Source organism: Squalius cephalus (assembly GCF_949319135.1).
Source record: "Squalius cephalus genome assembly, chromosome: 23".
Classification (NCBI taxonomy): Eukaryota; Metazoa; Chordata; class Actinopteri; order Cypriniformes; family Leuciscidae; genus Squalius; species Squalius cephalus.
The window spans coordinates 17,312,246-17,337,066 of record NC_137144.1 but is presented as its reverse complement, the minus strand read 5'-3'; the positions used below and the strand labels follow the sequence as shown (position 1 = coordinate 17,337,066).

The 24,821-nt window shown below is 37.8% G+C and overlaps 1 protein-coding gene across 1 annotated transcript in view; it reads right to left on the bottom strand.

Annotated features, from left to right (window-relative positions):
• Nucleotides 1–12,102: 12,102 nt before the first annotated feature.
• poc1b (POC1 centriolar protein B) overlaps nt 12,103–24,821 on the bottom strand; it is a 33,192-nt gene continuing 20,473 nt past the window's right edge. Inside the window, exons 11-12 of the mRNA XM_079859154.1 lie at nt 12,970–13,191; nt 12,103–12,618 (exon numbers count right to left, since the gene is read on the bottom strand). Coding sequence (XP_079715280.1) covers nt 12,481–12,618; nt 12,970–13,191 — 360 coding nt within the window. The 3' untranslated portion in view covers nt 12,103–12,480. The remainder of the gene's footprint in view (nt 12,619–12,969; nt 13,192–24,821) is intronic.

The window sequence follows — 24,821 nt, the reverse complement described above, 5'->3', positions numbered from 1 at the left end:
ATTTTTTGATAATTTCAGTGCTGCCATTTAATGTATCCTAAATACACACAAATAAATGATATTTTCTTACTTTGCATTTCTCTTCAAACATTTTAAAAAAATGTAATAAATCAAATATTTATGATAAAAATAAGATTTTAAGATTAAAAGTCTTGGTGTGGGCCAAAAGTATAAAACAGTCAGATGTATAAATAAAAGGACTGTGAAAGCTTTTTATGTGACCTTCTGATAACAAAAGGAAAAAAAGTTGAAACTGTTAGTTTAAATAAATATCAACCCCTGGGAAGTAAAAGTGGCCAAAGTTGAAGAAACACCCATAAACATTCTCTCAAGTCATCCTTCCCACCGCACGCCTTTTCCTCCACCGGGAATGAATGTTCTTATTTCAACACTTTTCTTGATGAATGAATGGTAGAGGCCCAGAGCTGTTGAGAAAGACCCTTCTGCAAGGCGTCATTCCAGACCCAGCTGTTTTCCTCAACCCCTTTAACAGAGGTCTTGCAGATCCTGAAATATGGTAGGAATTTGTAAACAGAGGCAGACAGGGGGCCCCGGGGTATCCTGGGTAATAGCGGAGAGAGGGGAGGGTAATTGAAGGAGAGCAGGATGAAGGTTATTATGTGTTTGTATGGCAACTGAGGAGTTGATGGCGTGTAATTACAGTGCTGGCTGAGAGGGGAACACTTTACATCCTCTTGCAAGTCCCAGCAGCGACCCACTGGTCTGTGCTGAGGCGTAATGGAAAGGCAAATTGCAGAGGAATAGTGGAATGTGTTTATTCTTTCCTTTAACTTCCAGTATATCTGCACCTCTACGCTTTGTTCTCTTAATGTTGTACACCATAATGATCGCAAGCTCACTCATATGAATCCTGCAGTGCCTGGTCTAGTGGATGCTTTAAAAGTTTTCCAAAAAATCTAATACTAAATCAGATCTAGAAGTCTTGCGTCAGCCGAGCAACTGCCATTGAGATGAAGGAAATGGATAGTTTTCTTTGCATATTATAGACACCATTGTTTGTGACATAAACGAAGTAATAAATATAATTCAACCTCAAATGCAAACTTTTTTTCTTTTTTTACAGACATTTTGGGCTCACAACATTTGCCAATGTATGACATGTAAAGTTTTTTATAAATAAATCTGTTTAATAATTTATCAATATTATTAACACATAAACATAAATGTAATTCAAAATATATTTACATTTATTTTATAATTTAATATTATATTTTATATAATTTTTGATATATATTTATGTATTTTAATATAATTATTTATTAAATATCATATATTAAACTTTTTAATTATAGACATTTCAGCCTCACTACATTTGCCATTTTTTTCCAATTAACGCAAGTTTTTGCGGTTTAATTCGTTTAAACAGTGGCAAAACTAATCTCGGCTATCAGTAAGGATTCTCTCCCGTCCTCTGTAACGAGAACTATACAAAAGTGGCAGGATTCATATTCAGCCTCGCTTCACAAAGACATAAAAGCTGCTCGGAAAACGGCTCATAAGGCCGGACCACCCACCAAGGCTGAGTGTTCGTCCAACACATGCCCATTTTTAGCCAGGTAAGTCAGACCCAAAGCGTTGCGTCACCCCTCAAAGAGTTTCAACAGTTCCTCAAGCAAGACGGCGGGGCTATTCTGGATAGAGCCACTGGAGACGGTCGATAGGCTGGGAGCTGGAGTGATACGCCACCCCACTAGCATATTCACAGCATCTCTTTTATCCCTCTGTGAGGGGAGTCTCGCAACAAAGGTCACGCTATACGAAGGTGCGCGGATTCAAAAAGCAGCCCTGCTCCATAATAATATCTGAGGTACTTTGCTCCGGGACCACCCACAAGGTTATGGTCAGTCCCACCGCCTCAATGGGACTATTGTTTCCCCTCTTTTGAGAAAAGATTAAGACGTCCTGAAACAATTACTCAAGTGCCATTCAAATTTTCTCAAGGGCAATTGAGACAAATGATCAGAAAAGCTTAAAGGGGCTGCAGTCCCACTCGGTTTAGTGCCTTTCAAAGTGGTGCATTAAGGGTTAATGTAAAAGGAGATGGTGGCACCCATTACGTTCTTGGACTGGCATGCTGGTCTGCCCATATTTAATGCCCAGACTAAACAAGTTCTCAACTTAAATACAAGAGTGTTAAATCTCTCATTCGAGTTTACACTTGGTTGTCTCATTCCAAACTGCATTATTCACCTCTTAGTTGAGTTTAAAGCAAGACACCGCAAGGTGAATAGGGTATAAAATAACTATAGAAATCACCATACTAATGATCAGTGCATGAAAAAACATGTTTTTGCCTGTAGTGTCCTTGGTTTAAATTGTTAAGCCCAAGGACAAATTACTTTAATTATATCTCACAGCTGTGACTATTTCACTCATATTTGTAAAATTTAGGGGCCTTCTGAACCACAATCCACCCTCTAGATTTGTAAAGCCCTGCTGTACAGCGTTCATTCGAGAGCTTCTGGATGCTAGCAGACTTGAGGGAAAACAGAAGCTGCAATAATTACAGAGTCTGAGGTCAGGTGAGCCCCTACCAGCTGCGGATGTCCAAATCACTGTCAGCATGTGAGGGTGTTAAAGCTGTCATGGTCTGGCAGATGTAGGTTTAACAAGAGGAAAAGAGCAGATGCAACCCGAATCATTTCCACCGTCTCATTTTCACAACCTGCAAAAGAGTGTGAAGGAAAAGGGTGAGATATTGCAAGTTGTCTTTGTTTTTTCACTTCGGCAAATCTAGCAGGAAACGCAACTCACACATTATTTTCTACTTATACATACTGAAAAAAAAGAGAACAGTGGATCCACACATTGGAAATGGATTTCTTTAACATTATTAAACTCAAATACCTTGTGTGTAGTGGAAACATGAACTAAATAAACCAGTGGGCCATAAGCAGATGTACAAAATGTATGAATAACATTGCAAAAATTCATACGAATATAGCCACCAATTTACCAACATGCAAAAATAGTTGCGAATTCCAATTTGTTACGTATAATGTAAATTGAAGATGAGAAGCACAAGAATGAGACCTTTTACCATGCTAACATTTGCACAGCAATATACAGTATAAGATAAGTAGCATAATTCTCTCAAAACAGCAGCACAACAGAACATTAAGCACATTGTCAGCATGAACACAATAAAGTTTGAGCATTTGAAACAAGGTCAAATGAATCACTTGTAGTTAACTATTAGCTTAGTTAGCATTAGCATATATTAGCATGCCAAAATAACATTTCCTTACAACATATGTAAATTGTGGGCAAGAAGCACACAAATGAAGTTTTCTTTCCATGCTAGCAATTTGCAGAGCAATATGAAAGTATAAACTAACACAATGCTAACTAATTAGAATGAGAACATTAAGCATACAGTAACATTCTCAAACCGATAAATCCTATAAAGTTTACGCATTTAAAAAAATAGTTCAACTGAATCACTTGCAGTTTACTAGCTAGTCATAGCATATATTAGCATGCCAAACAAATTTTTTTACAGCATATTATGGAGCAATATACAGTATAATATAACTAGCATTCTAACTGCCAAAACGGCAAGATAACAGAACATTAAGCAATAACATTCTCATCATGAACCCATTAAAGTTTAGGCATGTGAAACCAACTCAGCTGAATTTCTTGCAGTTAACTACTAGCTTAACTACATATTATTATGCTAAATTAAACTTTTTTTTAACCACATAAAAAGTCAATTGTAGGCGTACCTTTACGGGAGCATGTCTATGTTCCCACAGCCTTATGTTCCCACAAATGGCCTACCCCTGACCCCACCCCTAAACCTACCCGTAACTGGGGTTTAGACAAATCGTAAAAAAAAAAAATTCTTAGAAATGTGGGAACATAGGGCTGACCCCACTTTGACTAGCATAATACTAACTCCCAAAAGAGTGATATATATAAATTTTATATATATATATATATATATATATATATATATATATAAATTTTATATATATATATATATATATATATATATATATATATATATATATATATATATATATATATATAAATAAACCCTGCCTGTTTTAGCAATGTTACAAACAACGTACATGTAGTCCCAATTTGTTCATGTAGCTTTAAAAAAAAAAGAATTTGATTATTTTAAATAAGTTGAGCCAGGAGCGATTTTTAAATGCATACTACAGTAGTGATTCAACCTAACACACTTAGCAGTAGCTCAGCTAGTATGATTCACCTCACATTTCATGTCAAATTCAACCACAAATGCTATTTAAAAGAGCCTAACCATATAAACAGACATAGCCTAAACATCCTTCCAGTTAATCTGACAGCGAGATCGCAACAGCGAGACAGGTTTGAGACAGACAGCATACTGCCCTCCTCAGCGTGACGTACTCCTGCCAGCTTGTTGGATGAAGGTTTACGTATGAAACACTGTCATCCCCTCATCCAGGCGGGCTGCCAGCATGGTCTTGTGCGCAACAGCATCTTAAAAGATTAGGAAATGCTTCTTAACCTGCTTAACACAAAACTACCGGATAGATTGCCGGAAACACAGGCTCACCTGACCAAACGTGACAACCAAGTCCACAAAAGATTGCAGGCAAATATGCTAGTGAAAGATTTAATGTCTAAAAAAGCACAAAACTCACTAAGATCTCTTTATTATCTCAACTGAGAGTCTGAGTCTCCCACTCTCAAGATTTTTCTAGTGGGTTACAATATGTAGGCTATGTCAACAACTGGATGCTAATATAAATTTGTAGCATGTCAAGCTACAAGCAAATCATGATTTTAAGTAGTTATAGATGCTATTTGAGTGAACAAAGTAGTTAGCTACACTACAAACTATTGACAAAAAATTAGCTTGCTAACAAACTAGCTATGGGGAAAATATCTTCTTCCTAATGTACAATAAGTTAACATTTAATAAAACCAATGAGGTTGACATTGACAAATACATTAAACTAGTGGAACTAGCAAAGAACATGTTAGCTCCCTTCGGATTTAAGAAGGAATACCCTGTGAAGTCCAGCTCGTAGGGCACTTATGGTTGAATAGAACGCACCTATTATACACACAAAAAAAGTGTTTGCAATGTATACAAGATCAACCCATAGACATCAAGTTGATGCTAATTGCTAAGTCCATAACAAGAATTGTGGACTTAGCAATTAGCATATTCTTGATATCTATGAGTTGTTCTCTACCCCCACCCCACTACAAATCATTTCTAACATTTACCGGTATATGAATGCGATCATTTGGCTTAATTGGCTTTATCAATTAACCAAATCATAACATTGTGAATATCAGGACATTAGCATGTAGTCCTTGCAACAGCAAACACAGAATAACACCAGATGCAATTACTTCCTAGCTTCTTTCACTAGCTCATCCTCTTTTCTTGGCCTCCTCCTCTATATCCTCTCAGCCTCCGTTCTGGGAGAGGGCTCGGTGACAGATGGGTTTGGGACATCCGGCCGAGGGTCGGGACTTAGGGAAGCGGCTAATCTAAAACAAAAACAGCAGTTGGCAGGTACCACCCCCTCAGCCGAAGACAAGCAGAGTGATTAGAAGAGTTGAGAATGGTCGAGAGCACCTGGAGAGGATTACAGACAAGGAGACACACATACAAAGCACTCTGTTCTCTAGGGCACTGCTTTGTTGGCAATTTTTGGGATTAGCAGGGCCTTCCCATAACACACCTGCACATCAGTGTGGGATGGATGGCGACCATTTGCTTACATAAAGGCTTACAGACAGGAAGAAGACATGACATAAGTGGACTAAGCGTGTATTATCCTACTACGTGTCCTAAAAAAATGAGGTAACCGAGCCACACAGTCATTGCATAATGCTGCTTGGAGTATTATGCCGCATCTAATAATAAGCAGTAGTAAGACAATAACAGCACAATTTATGAAACCACAGCCTGATTCATTTGATGGAATGTGACCAATTTGAAAATTAAAACAATTAAGGAAGACTTATGCTACACCTATCAAGGATTAGTGGCGTGACAAAAATATTTTCATTTATACATTTAAATTTGTATAATTTTGTATTAAAATTAATTATTATTAAATAATTAGTTTACAAAATATTATATATTTATAAGAATATTATAAATGTATTATACTAATATCATAAAAATATAATTAATATTCTAATTATATTAAAATGTACATATTAAAACAATATTCCGCAAAAAGAAAAGGTTGCCTTTTAAGTGCCAATTACTACTTTTCAATTTTCCCATTTCCCACATCCCAAATTGTTGATTTAGTAGGTTTGCAAATGACAATTTATATATATACACACATATACATTATATATGTGTGTGTGTGTGTGTGTGTGTGCTATATATACAAAAGTGTTACTTGTTACAAAGCCAGCATATTTTTTAAATGCTATTTAACTTTATTTAAAACAATTCTCAATTGAATCAAATGAACACTAATTGTGCCTGGCTACAGAGACATTACGTGCGTGTGCGTATGTACTTATGTGTAGGACTGCATCACAGCGTTTGTCTGTTCTAGTGTCCATGTGCCTGTCCAGTCATGTGCCACTCCAATAGCCAGACTCCACATCTCCACACATATACATATATATACATACATACATACATACACACACACACACACACACATACTTTGGGGTAAAATTGAAAGAAATGTAATAAAATAATGTCATATAATTCAATGAAATTTTTTTATTTATTATTTTGGGGTGAAATATGACCATTTATTCATGAGATTCACTTACATGGACATTTAAAAGTTAATAAAACCCCAAAAGTGTTTTCTAAGCATGAAAGGCTCAGGGAGTTTAGAGCAGGAGCCTAACTTGACCTCACTTTTTTCAACAAGCGGAAGTAAAACTCCAATCAGGCCAGATGGAAAGCTGAGCCACGGAGGTCAATGAGTTTCACTGTCACGTACACTCCTAAAGGATGAATTGACAAACATAGCAGGTTAATTCAGACCCACTCCACCCGGCTAGAGAGAGGGCGAAGAGAAGGAAGATTACACAGATGTCTCCACCTGCCAGCTCCCAGACAGGAGGCATCAAGGGAATAGGCTGAAAGTCTTGCTTAAGGAAAAGCCATCAGGATTGAGATGTGGAGATGCAGTTTGGCTATTGGAGTGGCACATGACTGGACAGGCACATGGACACTAGAACAGACAAACGCTGTGATGCAGTCCTACACATAAGTACATTCGCACGTAATGACTCTGTAGCCAGGCACAATTAATGTTCAGTTGATTCAATTGAGAATTGTTTTAAATAAAGTTAAATAGCATTAAAAAAAATATGCGGGCTTTGTAACAACACTTTTGCAGGGAAGACTGGGCTTTTTACTTTAGTAAATAAATTAATTTATTAACACATATGCTATTTATAGTGGGCACAAAAAACTTTTTTTTTTTTTATTTAATTTGAATTTGTAGGAATTCATACATAACATTTACACTGAATATGCTGAAACATACGGATGTACTGACAGCATCTAAAATGTAAAAGTACCCGCATATGCACGGCTTTAGAAAGCAAAAGTCTTTAAAACAGCTTTCTGTTATATTTATATTATAAATGCATATTTGTATAGTTATTGTACTATAGATATCGAGCCCCTAACCCCAACCATACCCTAAATATTGGCGGATAATAATAATACACTCTTATATTTTTAAAGATATTATGGTAACGCTTTACAATAAAGTTTCATTTGTTAACATCAGTTAACTACATCAGCAAACAAAAAAAATTATTTATTAATCTCTTAATTTACTAATACATGAATAAAATCAACAGTTGTGTCTGTTAACATTAGTTAATAAACTTGAGCTAACATGAACAGTTGTATTTTTTTATTAAATAATTTTCACAAATATTAATATGTACAGTAACAAATTAGATTAATTACCCTTAACTAATGGAGCATCATTGTAAAGTGTTACTGATATTTTTAATCCATTTTTAAGAATGGATTACATTTACAATTTTATGATGTGTTGGTATTTGTTTTAGCTATAGCTCTCAAATAGTAAACAAAATAAAAGTTAATTGGTTAATTAATAATTCAAATATATTATTTTCATTCAGTGTAACATTTTAAAATTTAGGCAAGGTAAATGATTCATTTAAAGGTAGGGTAGGCAATTTTCAGAGCAGCTAGCAATAGCAAGATAGCTTTGAAAGCATAGGATCCCACCCTCCCTTCAGAGCGTCTCCAAAGCCACGCCTCCTTCCAAACACATCAACGCACACAGCAGAGTGTGTAAAGCGTCACGAGACGAGAGACGGCGTTAAACTACCTCATGTCTCATAATGAACATAACTTAAAAAGCACTGACCTGTACCACCTGACTGCTGCAGATTCATTTCGGTGTTGATAGTGTTGCAATTAAAACACATAAATTCGAATCACAAACTGCTCAGTGGTGGTGGTGGCGCAATGGATAAGACACATGCCTTTGGTGTGAGAGACCCGGGTTCGAATCCACTGTGAGACACCAATGTGTCCCTGAGCAAGACACTTAACCCCTAGTTGCTCCAGAGGCGTGCGACCTCTGACATATATAGCAATTGTAAGTCGCTTTGGATAAAAGCGTCAGCTAAATGAATAAATGTAAATGTAAAAATGAATAAATGCTCAGAGTATAACGTTTCAGGTTTCCATCTATGGCACCAGTTATGGCGTGAATGCAGCATGAGCTCATTGTTTTGCTTTAGGAGGAACTGCAAAATGTGGCTGCTGTTTCGGTTGCGGTGCTCTGTGACTGACGTCTGTCTAACTCAATACATGAAACGTGCTGATGACAAGTGATGTCTGTGCGAATGGGAGATATGGAAATGCATACGTTGACTGGCTGGTAGGACAATCGTACCATTGCATTCGGACCTAATGCAATTATTAGACGGACATTTTATGGTCCTACGCCTTCCACAGACAGATTTTCTAGAACAAATCGCCAACCCTGCCTTTAACTTAAATAAATAAAAGAAAGAATAAAATAAATAAATGTTTGTCTGCTAATTTAATACAGCACCAGAATTCATACTAATGAGATTTATGTTTCCACAGGAAGTTCTGTTCCTCTTTTTATTTCTACAGTACAAAGTAAATATGTTTTGACAAGGTCAGATTTCTCAAACCGGTTGTGGGGAGACAGGACGGATGTTCTAGCTTTTGCAATGACCCCTGGTAGCACCTCTTTCCAGTTAAAGGACCGGTCCCATATGTGGAAGGTGGGAAGTTCCGTAAGTCCTTATCAGCAGCAGGGACAGCCTGTTCCCACATTTCCTCCTCCAGCTGAATGGACACAAGAAAGAAAAAACTGATATCTATGAAAACCGGAAGCTCATGAGACTTTACAGGAAATTGGTCCTTTTCTAGACTTTGTGAAATATAAGCAAAACAAAGAATATAGGGTTAGTTTCAGAAGTGAGAGGAAATTGTAGAGACAGAATCAGTGTTTGGAAAATCATGACAAATGGTGTAAAAGCTCACCAACATTGGTGCGTTTTCCCACACAAATGGCATTCCCGGGTGAATAAAAAAACCTATCAAGGTAAAACAGTTAAAAAAGCAAAACGACAGACATAACAATATGTAGAACATCACTACTGATCACTTTAATGTAAAACACAAGTCCACAACAACAACAAAAATTCATTTTGGTGTGAAATAAAAATAAACTCGTTCTCTTTTCATGTTCCAAGATTTTATTAAGCGCAGCTGTTGTAATCAACACACCTCTGTGTCCTTTGAACTTGGCATCTCTCTTCGGAAAACACATCAGGTTCCTTGTGTTATTCAATCAAAGAAAACTAAAACACTTGGAGTCAAAGGATTTGCTACAGGCAGTGCAAATGTGTGACTTCAAAAGAAATAGGGTTTTAAAAAAAACAGTTTGAGATAAGAGCACAGGGGGTTTTCGGAGACTTGTTTTAAGATTTTGAGGAAAAGCCAAGGAGGAAGTATCTGGGTGGGGGGTTATTAACCCTTCACACCTTTTACAATACCTCTCTTAAGGAGATTTAACACTTTGAGAGTCTGTGTTAACCCAAGCGATTGTTTTTCATTCATTATTTTTGTCCTAATTTCCATTGCAAATTTTCAGAAACGCAACGCAGATTCCATCAGCTGTGATAAAAATAGTGCAAATACTCCACAGCCTTTTAAATATTCAAATATCATTATTATTATTAGAAATATTACAAATTATTCCAAATTTATTTAGAAAAGTATTAAAAATATGCAAGTAATATTGAAAAAATTTAATAATAAACATGACATCAAGAAGTGTGACATGCTATATGTATAAAAAGTTGATTAAAATTCAAAACAACTTTGTTTGACTTTTTTGCCTTTTGTTTTTGATATCTGTAGTCATTTTAGAGAACAATAAGCATTTCAAAAAGTTTATGTACTAGCCAAAAATAATCAAAACTGGGGTGAAGCCACCTGGATTTGGAAAACACCCCGCTCAATAAACCAGGTGTGAGGATATTTTAAAACACAGATGTGAATAGGAACATATGATTCAAAGGTCATAGTGTGAGCCACAGATCTCAAGATACGTGCATGATGGATTTATGACAAGACAAGATTAAGTGAATCCAATTCAGTCTTCCATAGATCAAAATGCTTAGAGGCAGCAGTTAGTTCTGCTCCTCAAATTTCAAGTAGTTTTCATACACTGTCCAACAGCAATGTGTTTTCTCTCATCCTGTATTGCTCAAACCAGGGTTTCTCTCACCAGTTCAGAAACTTCAAGAAAGATCTCCGACCCACAACAGGTGTATAACTATCTTTAAACTTTCCGCTCCATCTATATTTGTTGAAAGAGAAAACCTCTCAACAAACGTTCCCCTAATCTAAAAAAAAAAAAAATATGGAGCAGGTCTATTCTGTGCAGGTGGCACTGCAGAAACAATACGAGCGACCTCTTTTCCATTCCTCTATCTTTATCTGTTCTTCCCTAGAGCAGAAGGTCAGAGGGAATTTCCTAAGAGTGCTCTGATTCAACGCCAGCCAGTCCTGGCTAACATAAGGAAGAACTCGTCCTCTGATGTCTGTGGGGGGGATAATGTTTACCTTCCCTTGCCTCATAAGCAGGCAACCACTTTACCATATGTGGGTCTTTCAAGAAGGTGCATGCGCACAAATCCATAAGCACACAGACACGTGCTTGAGTAGACAGCCACACAAAACCCCTTTTACACAGGCACACATGCGTACATTTCCATTCTCTTCTCTTTGTTCTTCATTCGTAAGTTGGTTGCTCTAGCCCTTTTTCAGGGCCCCACCGGAGACAAGGGACTCGTGTTGTGCACAGAGAGGTCACACGCACACCTGCTGTCTGTGTGCTGCACAGGAAGTAGTTGGAGAGATGTTTGGTTGGATTTTGCAGTAACAACAACAGTCACATGCTGGATTGTTTTTGTTGTGTATATGACAAATTATTAAGAGAATATATAAACTAGTGCTGTCAATCGATTAAGAAATATACTAATTAATCACACATTTTTCTGTAATTAATCGCGATTAATCACATCTAACATTAATTTGGAGATTAACTGTGAAATTATTACAATAGAGATTAATCCTTATTAAAGCTAAAAATGAGCAGTGAGTGATTTTCTCTGTCTTTTGTTCTTTGATTTACATAAATGAAAGACATCACAGCCACAGGTTTATTAGGCTGCTGTCACTTTAAGGTCTGAAGCGCATGATGCAGATCGGACACGTATCCCAATCAATAATTTCATGATTTGTTTTCACTGCTGTTGGATGCATTGTTTTTATGTAAGACTGTTGTGAAGACTTAAGCAGAGCTGCTGCACACAGACGGATGCGGTACACAAAGCAAACAAGCACCGCTTGGCCCTCTGTCGATTGGCTCCCTGCTTCCGTCTGACCTCCAGCCAGAGGAAAGCCACAAGGCTGCGGCTGATTGAGAAAGAGTAAACAAGACTGCGAGTGTCTCTGAGGACACTTACTCAGTCTCTCTCTCTCTTACATACACATGCACAAGCCATTCATGCTGCCTGGGACACAATCGCATCAAAGACTCGTGCTGTAATTCATTCATAATGGTTTATATTTACATAATACATGCAGCAGACACAAACCGCTTTGGATACAGTAAAAATCTGTGCATGTATGTCTATTCTTTGAGTCTCTTCTCTCGCTGCTGTCAAAACATGACTGGGATGTTGTCTTAGCTGCAGCTGTCCTCTTAACATGAATTTTTTTTGGGTGAGACTGCTGAACGATCCTTTCAGTCTTTTCATCTTGTGTCCTTTTTTTCTCATTGTTAAGTCCAATGTCCTCATTTGGAATGACACAGCTGGATGTCTTTAAGCTAAAATGAAAAAAGAATAAGGGATTTGGTCCCCCTCTGCAGGCCAGAGGAAGTTACCATTGAAGTGAGGACCACTCGGGTTGGGTATCCCTCACACAGAGGATCCCTCGGTTTCCTCGTCAGATCGGTCCACTTGTTGTGTCTGTTGCAAAAGCAGGACCTGGTTGTCCAGGCATGTCCTCAGTTTGTCTTCGGTCAGCGTAAGACGCTCCTCGAGGACAGCAACGGTCTGAGATATGAAAACCAACAGTTTAAGGCACGATCACATTAGCGATTCGTAGACAAAAATGGTCTATTGCCATTAGTGCAGCTATTTATGAATCACACCTCACACAGAAGTCACTTAGGCAACACAGCAAATTTGCGTGATCAACTTCTGCAAGAGGAAATCTTTCACCCTCACACGAAATTCCTAATGAAATGACTTGATCTTACCCGCAAAAATGGTCAAACAACAGTAAATATGACCTTATCTTTCAACAAATTTCAGATTTGACTAGGAAAAACAAGCTGATTTGCTGGGTAGATCTAGACAAAATAGCACTATTCAACAGACTTAGATGAGCTAAAAGCAGTTCACCTGGGTCAGGATGTCCAACTGCTGCACAATGTTCTCCAGAGTGCTAGTAAGGTTTGATGGGATACCCGAGTGCTCCGCTGCAGATGCTGTCATGCCACCAGGAAACCTTTCTTCTTCATCCTCCCTTTCTTTGGGTCGATTATGAGTCCGAGCTGGACCTGAGTCACGACCTGAGATGTGCTGATCTCTGCTGCTTGTGCCAATATCATGGCTCCTTACATCCTGAGGAACAAGGAAACCAAAATTAAAAGTTCTGTTATCATTTTTTCACCCTTATATCATTCCAAACCTGTTTGACTTTCTTTCTTATGCAGAACACAAAAGGGATGTTTAGCAGAATGTACCAGGAGCTTATTTCCAATGAAACAATCAACAAACAACATAAAAGTAGATAACATTTTGGTCTTTTCCTCACTCAGAGCTATTTTATGGCTTCATAAGACTTCACAAAGACTACTTTTATGGTCCTTTTTTTTTTTTCATTTTTGGAGCTTGAAAGAAACAATCCCTATTCACTTTCATAAGGGGATTTTGCACCTTTTCATAGTTCCTATAAATAATGATGTTTTTGGCGTGTTTGCACCACAGGAACTGGGAATGATTTTAGATATAGGAACTCCTTTTTTGGGTACTAAATTAGGTCCTACTTCAGAGTAGGGTCTAACCCAGCACAATATGAACTACCAGTGATGTAAGTGTACGCTGATTGGCCAAATGCATGCAAAACACTGGCAGCCGCCATTTTTAAAAAAACATGTAAACATTATTTACTCCACGAACATGGAAAACAGAGCAATAGAACAGAAGGACAGACGACCGCTGAGGAAATCCAACACTACTTTGAAGGAACCAAGCGAAACAGCGTTTTTTCTGCTCAGCTAGCAACACTGGCCACACGGCAAATGCTATAATACTTTTTCGCTAATTAAACATCAGTGTTGGTCATTGATTTTGGCCCTAAAAAAAAATTTCATCCAAAACGGTGCATCACTAACAATGTTTTCATTTCTTCTTTTGTATTACACAGATACATTTTTTTTTTAAATCATACAGGTTTGGAATGAAATGAGGTTGAGTAAATTATTTAAATTTTCAGGTTCATTGTCGTAGACGTGGAAAAAATGCACCACATCACAGTCATCTTTTTGCTAACAATACATGATAGAAACACAGAAATCAGTACACGGGCCTCTGACCCTATCATGCATACAACCAAAATCTTGAACAGAACAGAGAGACAAAGCGAGGAGGAGGAGGGGAGGGTCATACATTCCTGCCCTAATGCAGGAAGAAAATCGATTGCAGACCCTTACTTCCTGTGCAGCGTCCTGACTTCAAAGCTCAGGCCTGAGAGACAGCATCACGGCCTAGGAAGGGAGGGTAGGAGGTGAACAAAGCTGTCAGTGTGTTGAAGGGTTGGTTCAGGGGTCCTCCGGCACCCACCAGCCACATCTGGAAAACATCTGCTAGCCTCATTTACACGCTTCACGCTCAGACCTCGATCATGCTACGCTCCAAACCTAGTATCTTCTTCCGTGTGTGTTTAGTTTCTCTATCCTAGTGGAAAACAGCCCTTGGAAAATGCCGTCTGTGCTAGTAGCAGTGTCTCATTTGTGAAAATGACTGAGGTAAGGTAAGGTAAGGGGTCTACATGTATGCATGACATAACGGTTCAAACCAGGAAAAAAGTTCCAGCTCAGATTCCTCTAAATAGGGGCCTTTGCACCGGGTAGTTATAGAAACTAAGTTACAGGAACTAGCTACCAAAGCAGTCCCCCTAGAACTAAATGTTCCCCTAGGACCATTTTCCTGGTTGCATTTGCACCGCCAGTTGGAACTTTCAAGTCATATAAGCCATCACTTACGTCCTGCCTTTTTGATTTTGAAGATGCGACAGACTTTTATTTTGATTGAGCTGAGAACGGCTTAGCCAGAGCCTAAACACATCGCTCACATTCTCTGTCTTCATTAGTTTACGATCTGTTTAACAGTCCTACCTAATACGTTACAGTGTTAGTTAGAACTGTTAAACAAAGAAAGTAAACGGTATACAAAAAAGTATTATAGCATTTGCCCAGTATAGTTGATGCCCAATGTTGTTAGCTGAGCAGAAATATTTAATCATGTTTCACTTGGTCCCTTCAAAGTCACGTTGGATTTCCTCCTTAGCATAAAGGTTGATAAGTGCCTATACTTTGGCGTCGGTCCATCTATCTCCATTTCCATGTTCGTTGAGTAAATATATAGGCTATAAACTTACACTTACACAGACCCTACTCTGAAGAAGGAGCTAGTTTAGTTTCCCCAAAAGTCTTTCCTAGAACTAAAATCGTTCCCAGTAGCTGCGTACACGACAAAAAGCGGGTACTTCTGCCATTAGTTATAAGAACTATGAAAATGTTCATCTGGTGCGAAAACCCATAATGATTCTGGTTCCCTAATATTTCCATTAAAATGTATTTGATTTTGAAAGAATTGAGGCAGATGAATGTGAGCTTCCTGGGGCGGGGTTTAAGCAGACTTAATGATTGGAGAAGTCCGGTATATGTCACCAGAAAGACGACTGTTGTTTCACCGGAAGATGATATCACAAGTAATGATATTATGATTATAAATTATGATGTAGAAAAAAAAAAGGAATTAATAATTAAAAAAATAAAACATGTATGGATGAATGGTCTACAATAAGGTCAATCATTTAGAAATCGATAGGGTGCTATTAAAAAAAAAGTTTTTTTTTTTTTTTTAATAAGAATACTTTCTTTTTATTATTTTTTTATTATAAAATACTACACACAAAGCTAATAATGTGCATCTTTAACTACACATTGTAATATGAACAACCAGCGAGTCTTACAATAGTAAGCTGTATGCGTTCGATTCACTAAAAAAAAAACACAATCATATATAGTTTATTGCATAAGAAAATTAATTTATCTGACTTTTCTAAGGTTTTCTAAGAAAAATCAGAGGCAACCTTTTCAAAGCAGAAACAGCTCTAACATTAGAGTTATCTTGTACTTCATACTGTCATATCTAATCGCACATAACGCTGCCTTACCAAAGCAGAAAGGTCAGATTTGGCCTAGTGTTTCTTACTCAATGGGCTCAGGTTAGGCAAGAGACTATCCTGTGTTGCAGGGTGAATGAGTGACCTCTTCTAGATTGCTTCACCAGTTGCCATGACAACAGGGGTACCTGGGGTTGCTCGCAAAGAGTTACACTCATTCTGTTCCCTTGGTGACAGTGTAAGCGATATGTGAACTGACTTCAATCTTTCCTGGACCGTTCCGAGAACGTGCACCTTCTTAACAACTGTTGTGTTCAATCCAACACAGTGTTGCAGTCTGAAGTTTGAAGTGGGCACAGGTGGGTCATTACAGTTTGAACATATTCATTCAGCTCTGAGACCGAGAGTCTTTATGCCAGCGCAGATATAATTTATGTCAACAGGCTTGCTGGCCGCTAAGCAGGTACTTCACTGGGCCATTGGGAATATTTATGAGCTCCCTAAACAACACCGACCCCCCCCTACAACCCTTTGAAATATCACTGCGTTCCTCATTCAACACCTGGGAAATGGAGCATAATGACTGGATACTTGACAAGATCAGAGCAGCTGTTGAAGTCGTGTCTGGTCGTCTACTCATTAAGAAATGGGAAGACACCTTCTCAACGGCCCCCTCACAACAATATCGGCTCCTCATTAGCGCTAATATTAGAACGATGTGTCCGTGCCAGTGCGAGAAATGTCAAATGTCCTTCATTTGCAGAAGCGTATGCTTGTCCTCAAGGATAGGCACTGAAAGTCCCAAAACGGTTAATTTTTATTTTTTAAAAAGATAAGCACCCCTTCTCACTGCCACTAAACCACTCATTGATCTGGTCTTGTGACAGGAGATATTTCCTTGTCACAGGATGCCATGTAATGCCATTAAAGTGAGCTCTCTTGTACAAGGAAATCCTTATTGAGATCAAGGAAGGAGGCATTAGCTCTTTGACCTGCAAGCCTCTTTATACCCCAATATCTCCAAATCTTTTTCTTACAACAGTCTTTCTATGGATCAGAGGCTGGTTTCTGCTGTGTGAAGTGTCTTCTAAAGGCTGGCTATAATGGGGTTTAAGCTAGTATCTGGCTCCAGAACTCAATAAGACTCAATTTTGAGACTCAACTGAGACTCTGAAACAACTGAAAGAGTATGGGAAAAAGAAAAGAGCAATTTTAGATTCATAACCTTTTAAAATAATGCTGTTCATTGCTTTTAAGTGAATGGTCTTCCATATATATAAAGTCACTGTTTGGATTTAAATGGGCAAATGCTTAAGAGTCAATGATTGGATCATTATTGCAGTAATTATTATTGCATTATTGCATGTTGTATGTTTGGCATCAGTTCTTCTAACCCTAAGCATGAAATTGATTTTTTTTGCACATGAATCCAGACCTTAAATTCATTGAAAGTCTTTGGGATGTGCTGGAGGAGACTTTACAGAGTGCTTGACTCTTGGATTGTCAATACATGATCATGACCAAAAATGTATGCACCTCTTGATGGAAATAACAAGAGTCAAGCAACGAGTAAAGTCTACTCCAGCACATCTTCATGCTTCCTCCTAACCATTCTTTCACAATTTGAGCCTGATGCATCTTGATATTGTCATCCTGGAATACGGCCATAATGTGTCTTCTTACGTGGTTGTTTAATAAATCAAAAGCTACACACCAACAATTAGCGTTAGAAGAACTGTTGCCAAATGTATAACATGCTAGAAACATAATAATCACTGCAATAATGATCCAATCATAGACTCTTAAGCATTTGCCTATTTAAATCCAAACCGACAGACAGACACACACACACACACATAAATAGACTTGTGAATGATAAGCATTACTGTCTGGACAGTTCATTATAGTTAAAAATCCCTGCACCGCTATGTCATGTTATCATATTTGCACATGTCCTACTTCACTGATTTCGATGACGGCTATTTTTGCAAGCCAAGCCTGACTTCTTTATTATATGGTGTATTTGACCCTCACGCTGGCTGGCCTAGTGGAAAAGTGAAACCAACACTTGTCACTCTGAATGTAGGCCATATCCTGTCAGGGGACCAAAACCACAGCTGTCTGCAGCACCATGAGCTTCACATAGAAGGTCAGGTTATGGGTGAAACCCAAAGAGGACCTGCTTTTGCTTTGGTGTGTATCGGTGCTCAGGAAATGGGCTTTGAAATGGGTCTTTGTCCCGAAATGAGAAACACACACTTTCGAGATGAACAAACACATGCATACGCAAAACCTGACCCTGGGCTTCAAAAGCAAAGCTGTTTGGTTAGTTTTCTAGATGAAAAGAAGGACTGAAAAACTGAAATATCAGAGATGGCTCCTGCACGCTATGGTAGGGGAAGCAGACGCTTCCTTTTTCCCTCTCCGTCTGTTCTCGTATCAAACCACCATTCGCTCGCCCACACGTTGGCTTCAGGGAAGATAAATATCCGTTTTCAGAGATACCACAAAACTGCAGCATTTTATAACCAGCTATGTGACTAAGTGGTTATGTCACATTTCGATTGTGACTGAAGTGTACGCCCTCATCGGGAACAACACAACCAAACACAGCAATAAAGCCTGCAGATTGCTGTCAGTACCCTCTCATCTGCTCTTCATGAGCCGTGTTCACAATGAGTGCCGATACCGCCAGTGACCTGAAACCACTAAATGCCAAGTCCACAGGATATGATATAACTTGATTATGCAAACCAGGATGCACTGAATAAATGTATCTGGAATAAAAAGAATGGATTTAAAAACAATCAGACTGAATGATGTAATATCATTAGGGGATTCTTTGTAATTCAATCAATTAGAATCAAAAGCATAAATACGACTGGTGAAACTCAAATCAGAAGCCCTCGTTTGAAGAAAATGGGGGATCCCTCCACAAAAAGGGTAAAGAGGGATGACGAATGCTGTGTTCTGACCCAATTCCTATTGGAGGCACAGTTTCAGATCCCACAGACTGGAGGAGTCATCAGGCGCATTCTTGCTCACACACACACACCTAAATGGTTCCAAACGCCCCAAAAATCACAAAACCGAAACGTATGGAAAATTAAAACAATGTGTCCCGTGTATGAAGGAGGGCAACGTGTCGTTGTGGTGAGTGGGCACTGAGTAGGTCGGGTGACGCCGACATGAGGGAAGACGCTCATTCCATCACATCTTGAACATTAAAAGCACATTAATAACTTAAGAAACTCCTAATGAACAAATGTGTAAAATAATAATAATAATAATAATAAATAAGTTATATTATTAAATAAAAATATTATTCATTTATGTATTAGTATTAATTTATTTATTAGTACTATTATTATTATTATTAGTAGTAGTAGTAGTATCTTTTTAATACAGGTAAATAATATTATAATTTTAAAATGAAATTTAAAAATGAAGTGAATAAAAGCTTTTTAGCAGCCATTACTGCAGTCTTCAGTGTCACACGATCCTTCAGAAATCAATCTAATATGCTGATTTAGAAAATAGGAATAGGAAAAAAAGATGACAAGAATTTTGTAATCGACCAAGTTCTCGGAAACCATGTCCATCATTTCTCTATCAAGCACATTCTACAACATTCAAACACCTCCATTCATTTTTCACTCAAGTGCCTGTGACTCCCGGACGGTACTCGGCAGAGTCGTGATGGAAAAATTCAGCATTAAATGACCTTGAGAGAGCGACCGAAGTTCGCTGCCTGAAACGCTTGTTTTGTCTGGAACGCAGCTCCTTTTGTTATTTCTTGCGCCCTGTTGCCAGGAATGCAGGCAAGGTTAAACATACAGGCTTCATTGTAGGTGGTAGTGGTGTCAACTGAGGATGTGTAGGAGGAAATTTAGCCTCTCGGAGCAGGCAAAGATGAGTCACAGTGAGAAAACTGAAGGTTAAGTCTTGAAGGTACAGTTTATGCACTATTTTAATTCATTATAACATAGACAAACAGAAATTCGTTTACTATCCTCGGGTAAAATGCTACTTTAGGAGTGGATAAATATATCGAACTTAAAAACAGGCTTAGCATGACACAAAGTCAGCCTCGGTGTTGGGATTAAAAGAAAAAGAAGCTAGATAAGCTACCAACTATTCAAAAGTAAAAATTTATTTACACAAAGTAGCTACACTGGAAAAATAAATTGGTGTAGAAACAATTTTCACTCCGAAATTGCAAGGAAATTTCATAGACGCTGATATGACGTAAAATCCCAGACGACTACTTCGCCAGTAGTTCCCTCAAGATTTTCCTATGGGTTTTTATACATCAGTTGATGAAACTAGGATGTTTTGTTCTACAACAGAAATTAGACACACATATTGAAAATGCGAATTTTGAAGCTATTATGTTAATAATAATAATAAAAAAAAAAAAACCTGTCCCCTGGTTTCACAGACAAAGTTTAAGCCTAATCCCAGACTAAAATACATGTTTGAGCTGTTTTAACTGAAAGCAACTTGCATTGTTGCATCTTAAAATATGTCAGTGCCATTGTTTTGTCTCAAGATGGACACCAGTAATGTTTTTTTTCCTTGGGCACGTTTGTAAAGGCTACTTAAATGTCCTAATTGAACTAAGGCCTTATCCTGGCTTAATCTAAGCCCTGTTTGTGAAACCAGGCCTGTATGTTTCTAATAAGTAACTAGATGAGAAAATTTGGGGTGTCCAAGTATAGTCAACTTATGTTTACCACAGACCTTATTTTAATCATAAACTGAAAAGCCCCATTATAAAAACCCACAGGAAAATCTCAAAGGAACCAGTGGTAAATTAGTCTTCTGGGTAAACCGCAAATAACACACTTAATTAAATGTGAAATTTTGAAAACTGAAATAGTATTTTTTTGTGAAACGTACTTAAATAATCTTTATTTAAAAAAAAATCAATTTTTACAGTCTAGGTACAGTATAAACTACAAGACAAAAGAAAAACTACATACTAAATGCTACATTTAAGCTAAATAAAAACTTATTTTTTTTCTAATCTCTTATAAAACAGTCTGAATGATTCAGACTTAAAGTGATTTAGACTTTTTTTCGAAATTGTTTGAAATAACCAACTCAAAAGTGTGATTCACTCACAAATCAAAAGAAAATACAAGATATAAGACTTGATTGCTGAAATACCGTCTCTGAAAACGTTACATTATAGCAACATTTTCAACACTACCCCGCTCAACACAATAAAATAAAGTAAATCAGTAGAGAAGGCAAGTTCAGTGTACAGTCTAAACTCTACAGTCCAAATATAATGCAAGGTAGAGAAAAGTGTGTGTTTGGCTCAGATCAGCTCAGTGTGTCCCTGCTCGTAGCAGATACAAATTGATGCCCGTTGTGGCAGCCGTAATGTTTCTAAGCAGGAAACCATTAACATGGCATTACGCGGCGGATGGAGGGCAGGAAATTAAATTCGGCTGTCTTTGAGTAACTGATGTCACAGTTCTCCCTGTGGGTAATTGATTATTACTGCCTTCCGCTGGCTAAAAGCACCCTGGATGTGGGTCATGCAGGGATGAGGAAAACAGAGGTATGGTGAGTTTGAGTCAGAATGATTCGTTCACCAATCAGACTGATTCAGTTCTTGAGTTCAACTCACTGATTCAATCTGATTCCAGCTGTCTGATTCAAATCTGCTCCTGCAAAGCTGATGGCTTCAAAAGACTTGAAAAAATATGCCACTAAAGTCTAAATGACTACATTTATGATACTTTCAGCTCCCCGTACTATACTTCCTTCCCTGTCACCCTATCTCACTTCTGTTGCAATCTGTCAAGAAGCCAAACAGAAAAAAAGGATACGGAGGTCATGTTAGTTGATTTAGCGAAATCACAAAATAAAATCAAATCAAACATGTCTATGATAAAATAAACAAAATGAATTATAATAAATATGTTAATAAAATTGATTATAATTTGATAATATATTTAATAAATTAAAACATATATTCTACATATACTGTAAGCATATTTGGATTTTATAGACCCCCAAACCATTTATAGAAAAACTTGGTTATGAGCAAACACATGCTGACAATCATAACACATATCTGCCAGGCTGCATAAGCAAGATGAGAAGAGAAAAAAAAAAACTGGCAAAGTCCAACGGCATTGGAAATCCAAAACTGCAATAAAAAAACACAAGCTGCCCAATGAACACTAAAGCACCATGCTTATCTTGGCTTTTATGCACAACCATACTGATCTTACAGCCAATGATTAACGCCAGGGTCAACAGCACTGACTGTAAAAGCTTTGCTATCAGCAGGAGATATCACGCCGCCAACTGACACCTCATTGAGACGTGTTGGATCCAACCCCCATTGACAAACTGTTCACACCAAGAGAGTCCACATCCTCTCTTTTGCTTGTTGTGGCTTCATAATCAAATGCTCTTTTAAGCGTGGGAGAAAAAAAGATAAGAAAACACTTGCACAAGGTTAAATGAGAACATGATGTACTACCATGCCGTAAAAATGTTTGACACGTAAAGGCCGTGTGCTGTACATGTGGCACGTTGTGCAATCGTAAGTGACATTGGGAGATTTGATGGTGTTAATAGAGTTGTCATATAAAACTCTCATAAAATGTGTGAAAAGAAAGTGGGATTAACATTATATGACATGCAAGTGGGTGACTGTCAGTTGCATTACGATGAAAGTGGCCAGCATTGTTTAATTTGGGCTGGATGTGACAGAATATGGTCCTATGTTCGATAGTTTAATTATCCTAATTTCAATGCTATCCACTTTTCAATTATCCCATTTTTTTATCAATTATAAATAAAATTAAATAAAAAATACAAATAATCAATGTTAATAAAAAAATAAATGTTACATATAATTTAATTATATGTAATATATTATATATATGATAATTATATAAAACAGGATATAAAGTTGAATTACTTTGACTTGGTGTTTAAAAAACACACAGCTAATAGTACAAGATGCTGCAAATTAAATATAATAATAGTAACAATTGGCACACATTGTGTAATTCAAATTCTTTTTTCTAACATTTTGTCCCAACCTGTCGCCATCCTCACTGCACTTCCACTTATTTTAAGATGCAGTCAGCACATTTGTTTCCGATCTCACCCCCTCCTCTTCTAGTTCTTCCTCTCTCTCAATCACCCACTTCTGCTTTAATTTTGTTATTCTCTTGCTCAACGGCGGCTGTGAACAACTGTGGTTCAGACAGAGCCAGAATACTGTGGATTTTCCATTTAAGAGTGGGACACTGTTAGAAATTACCTGGTCCAAACCCCATGGTCTCTGCAATGATCCAAATGCATTTGAATTACAACAGAACATTGCGATTAGAGAGGTACTACCCGCTGTTCACAAAATCATGACATGCTGGTGCTGAAAAGAGATGAGTTGGTGCACCTCAAATGCTATCAGATGTGAACTCAAGAACTATTGCTGTGAAGTAGAATGCTGAAGGCTAAATTGGAAAATGGGTTGGAAAATGAACAGAAGCTGAGCGGTGGCCCCTGTGTTTTAGGTGTTCTTGAGTGGCAATTATTGGAGAATTGTTGGTATCAAATGACTTGCTTAAAAATGCTGCTGATAATACATTAACAGTACATTATTTTCAAAAGTGTATCTGGAGAAGATACAAAATCTTTTTATTTCACTTCAGATCTCGCATGCGTTTTGACCACTCGAAAGGCGAGCACGGGGAAAAAATTTAAGTTTTACAAGTTACAGACCAAAAAAAGAAAATAACACATTTAGTCCTGGTTCGCTTAGCATTCACACAGTCATTTTTAACACCAAATCTAAAGATACAAAAAAAAAGGCTTTTATGACATATGTTTAGTGCATACATATGATGGAGCTGACAACTCGTGAAAGGCTTATAAAATGTGTAAAGGAGTCGAAACAGCAGCAGGAATCCCTCCGTCACACACACAAATGAAGATCTGCTGCAAGGAGACGTGGTTCTGATGCCTGTACCGAACTGTGATGGGCAACATCGTGACTATGGCGATAAAAACAGGTAGGGCCTATGCTTGAGCATTCTTTCCTTTTTGGGTCCTGTTTTTTGTTCGTTTACATGTCTTTGGTCTGTGTTGAATTCATATTACACCAGAGATTTTTTTGGAAGCATCTTTTCAGCAGTCTCGGTCCACTTGTTTGCTGTCCACCAGGGTTCGGATGGCAGCGTTCACATTTATTCAAATGAACCGCACTAACAGAGCAATCGCACCAGTTTGTTTAATCGTACCAAACATAAAGTGCTTAAAGGGTTAGTTCACCCAAAAATGAAAATTCTGTCAGTAATTACTCACCCTCATGTTGTTCCAACCCCGTAAGACTTTCGTTCATCTTCGGAACACAAATTAAGATATTCTTGATGAAATCTGAGAGCTGGATCACTCCTCCACAGGCTTATGGACACTATAACTTGCTGGCCCAGAAAATGCATTAAAGACATTGTTAATATAGTCCAAGTGACTACAGTGGCTCAATCTTAAGTTTATAAAGCGACGAGAATACTTTTTGTGTGCAAAAACAAACAAAAATAACGACTTTATTCCACTATTCATTTCCTTCTCTCTGGGCCTCGAGTCTTTTCACATAGTGTAATAGCGTAGCGCGTCTGTGTTGCACGTCACCACGTATCACACACATGACCAGCGTTGCCCAATAGTGAGCCTACGTGGTGACGTGCAACACAGATGCGCTACGCTATTACACTACGTGAAAAGACTCGAGGCCCAGAGAGAAGGTAATGAAAAGTGGAATAAAGTCGATATTTTTGTTTGTTTTTGCGCACAAAAAGTATTCTCG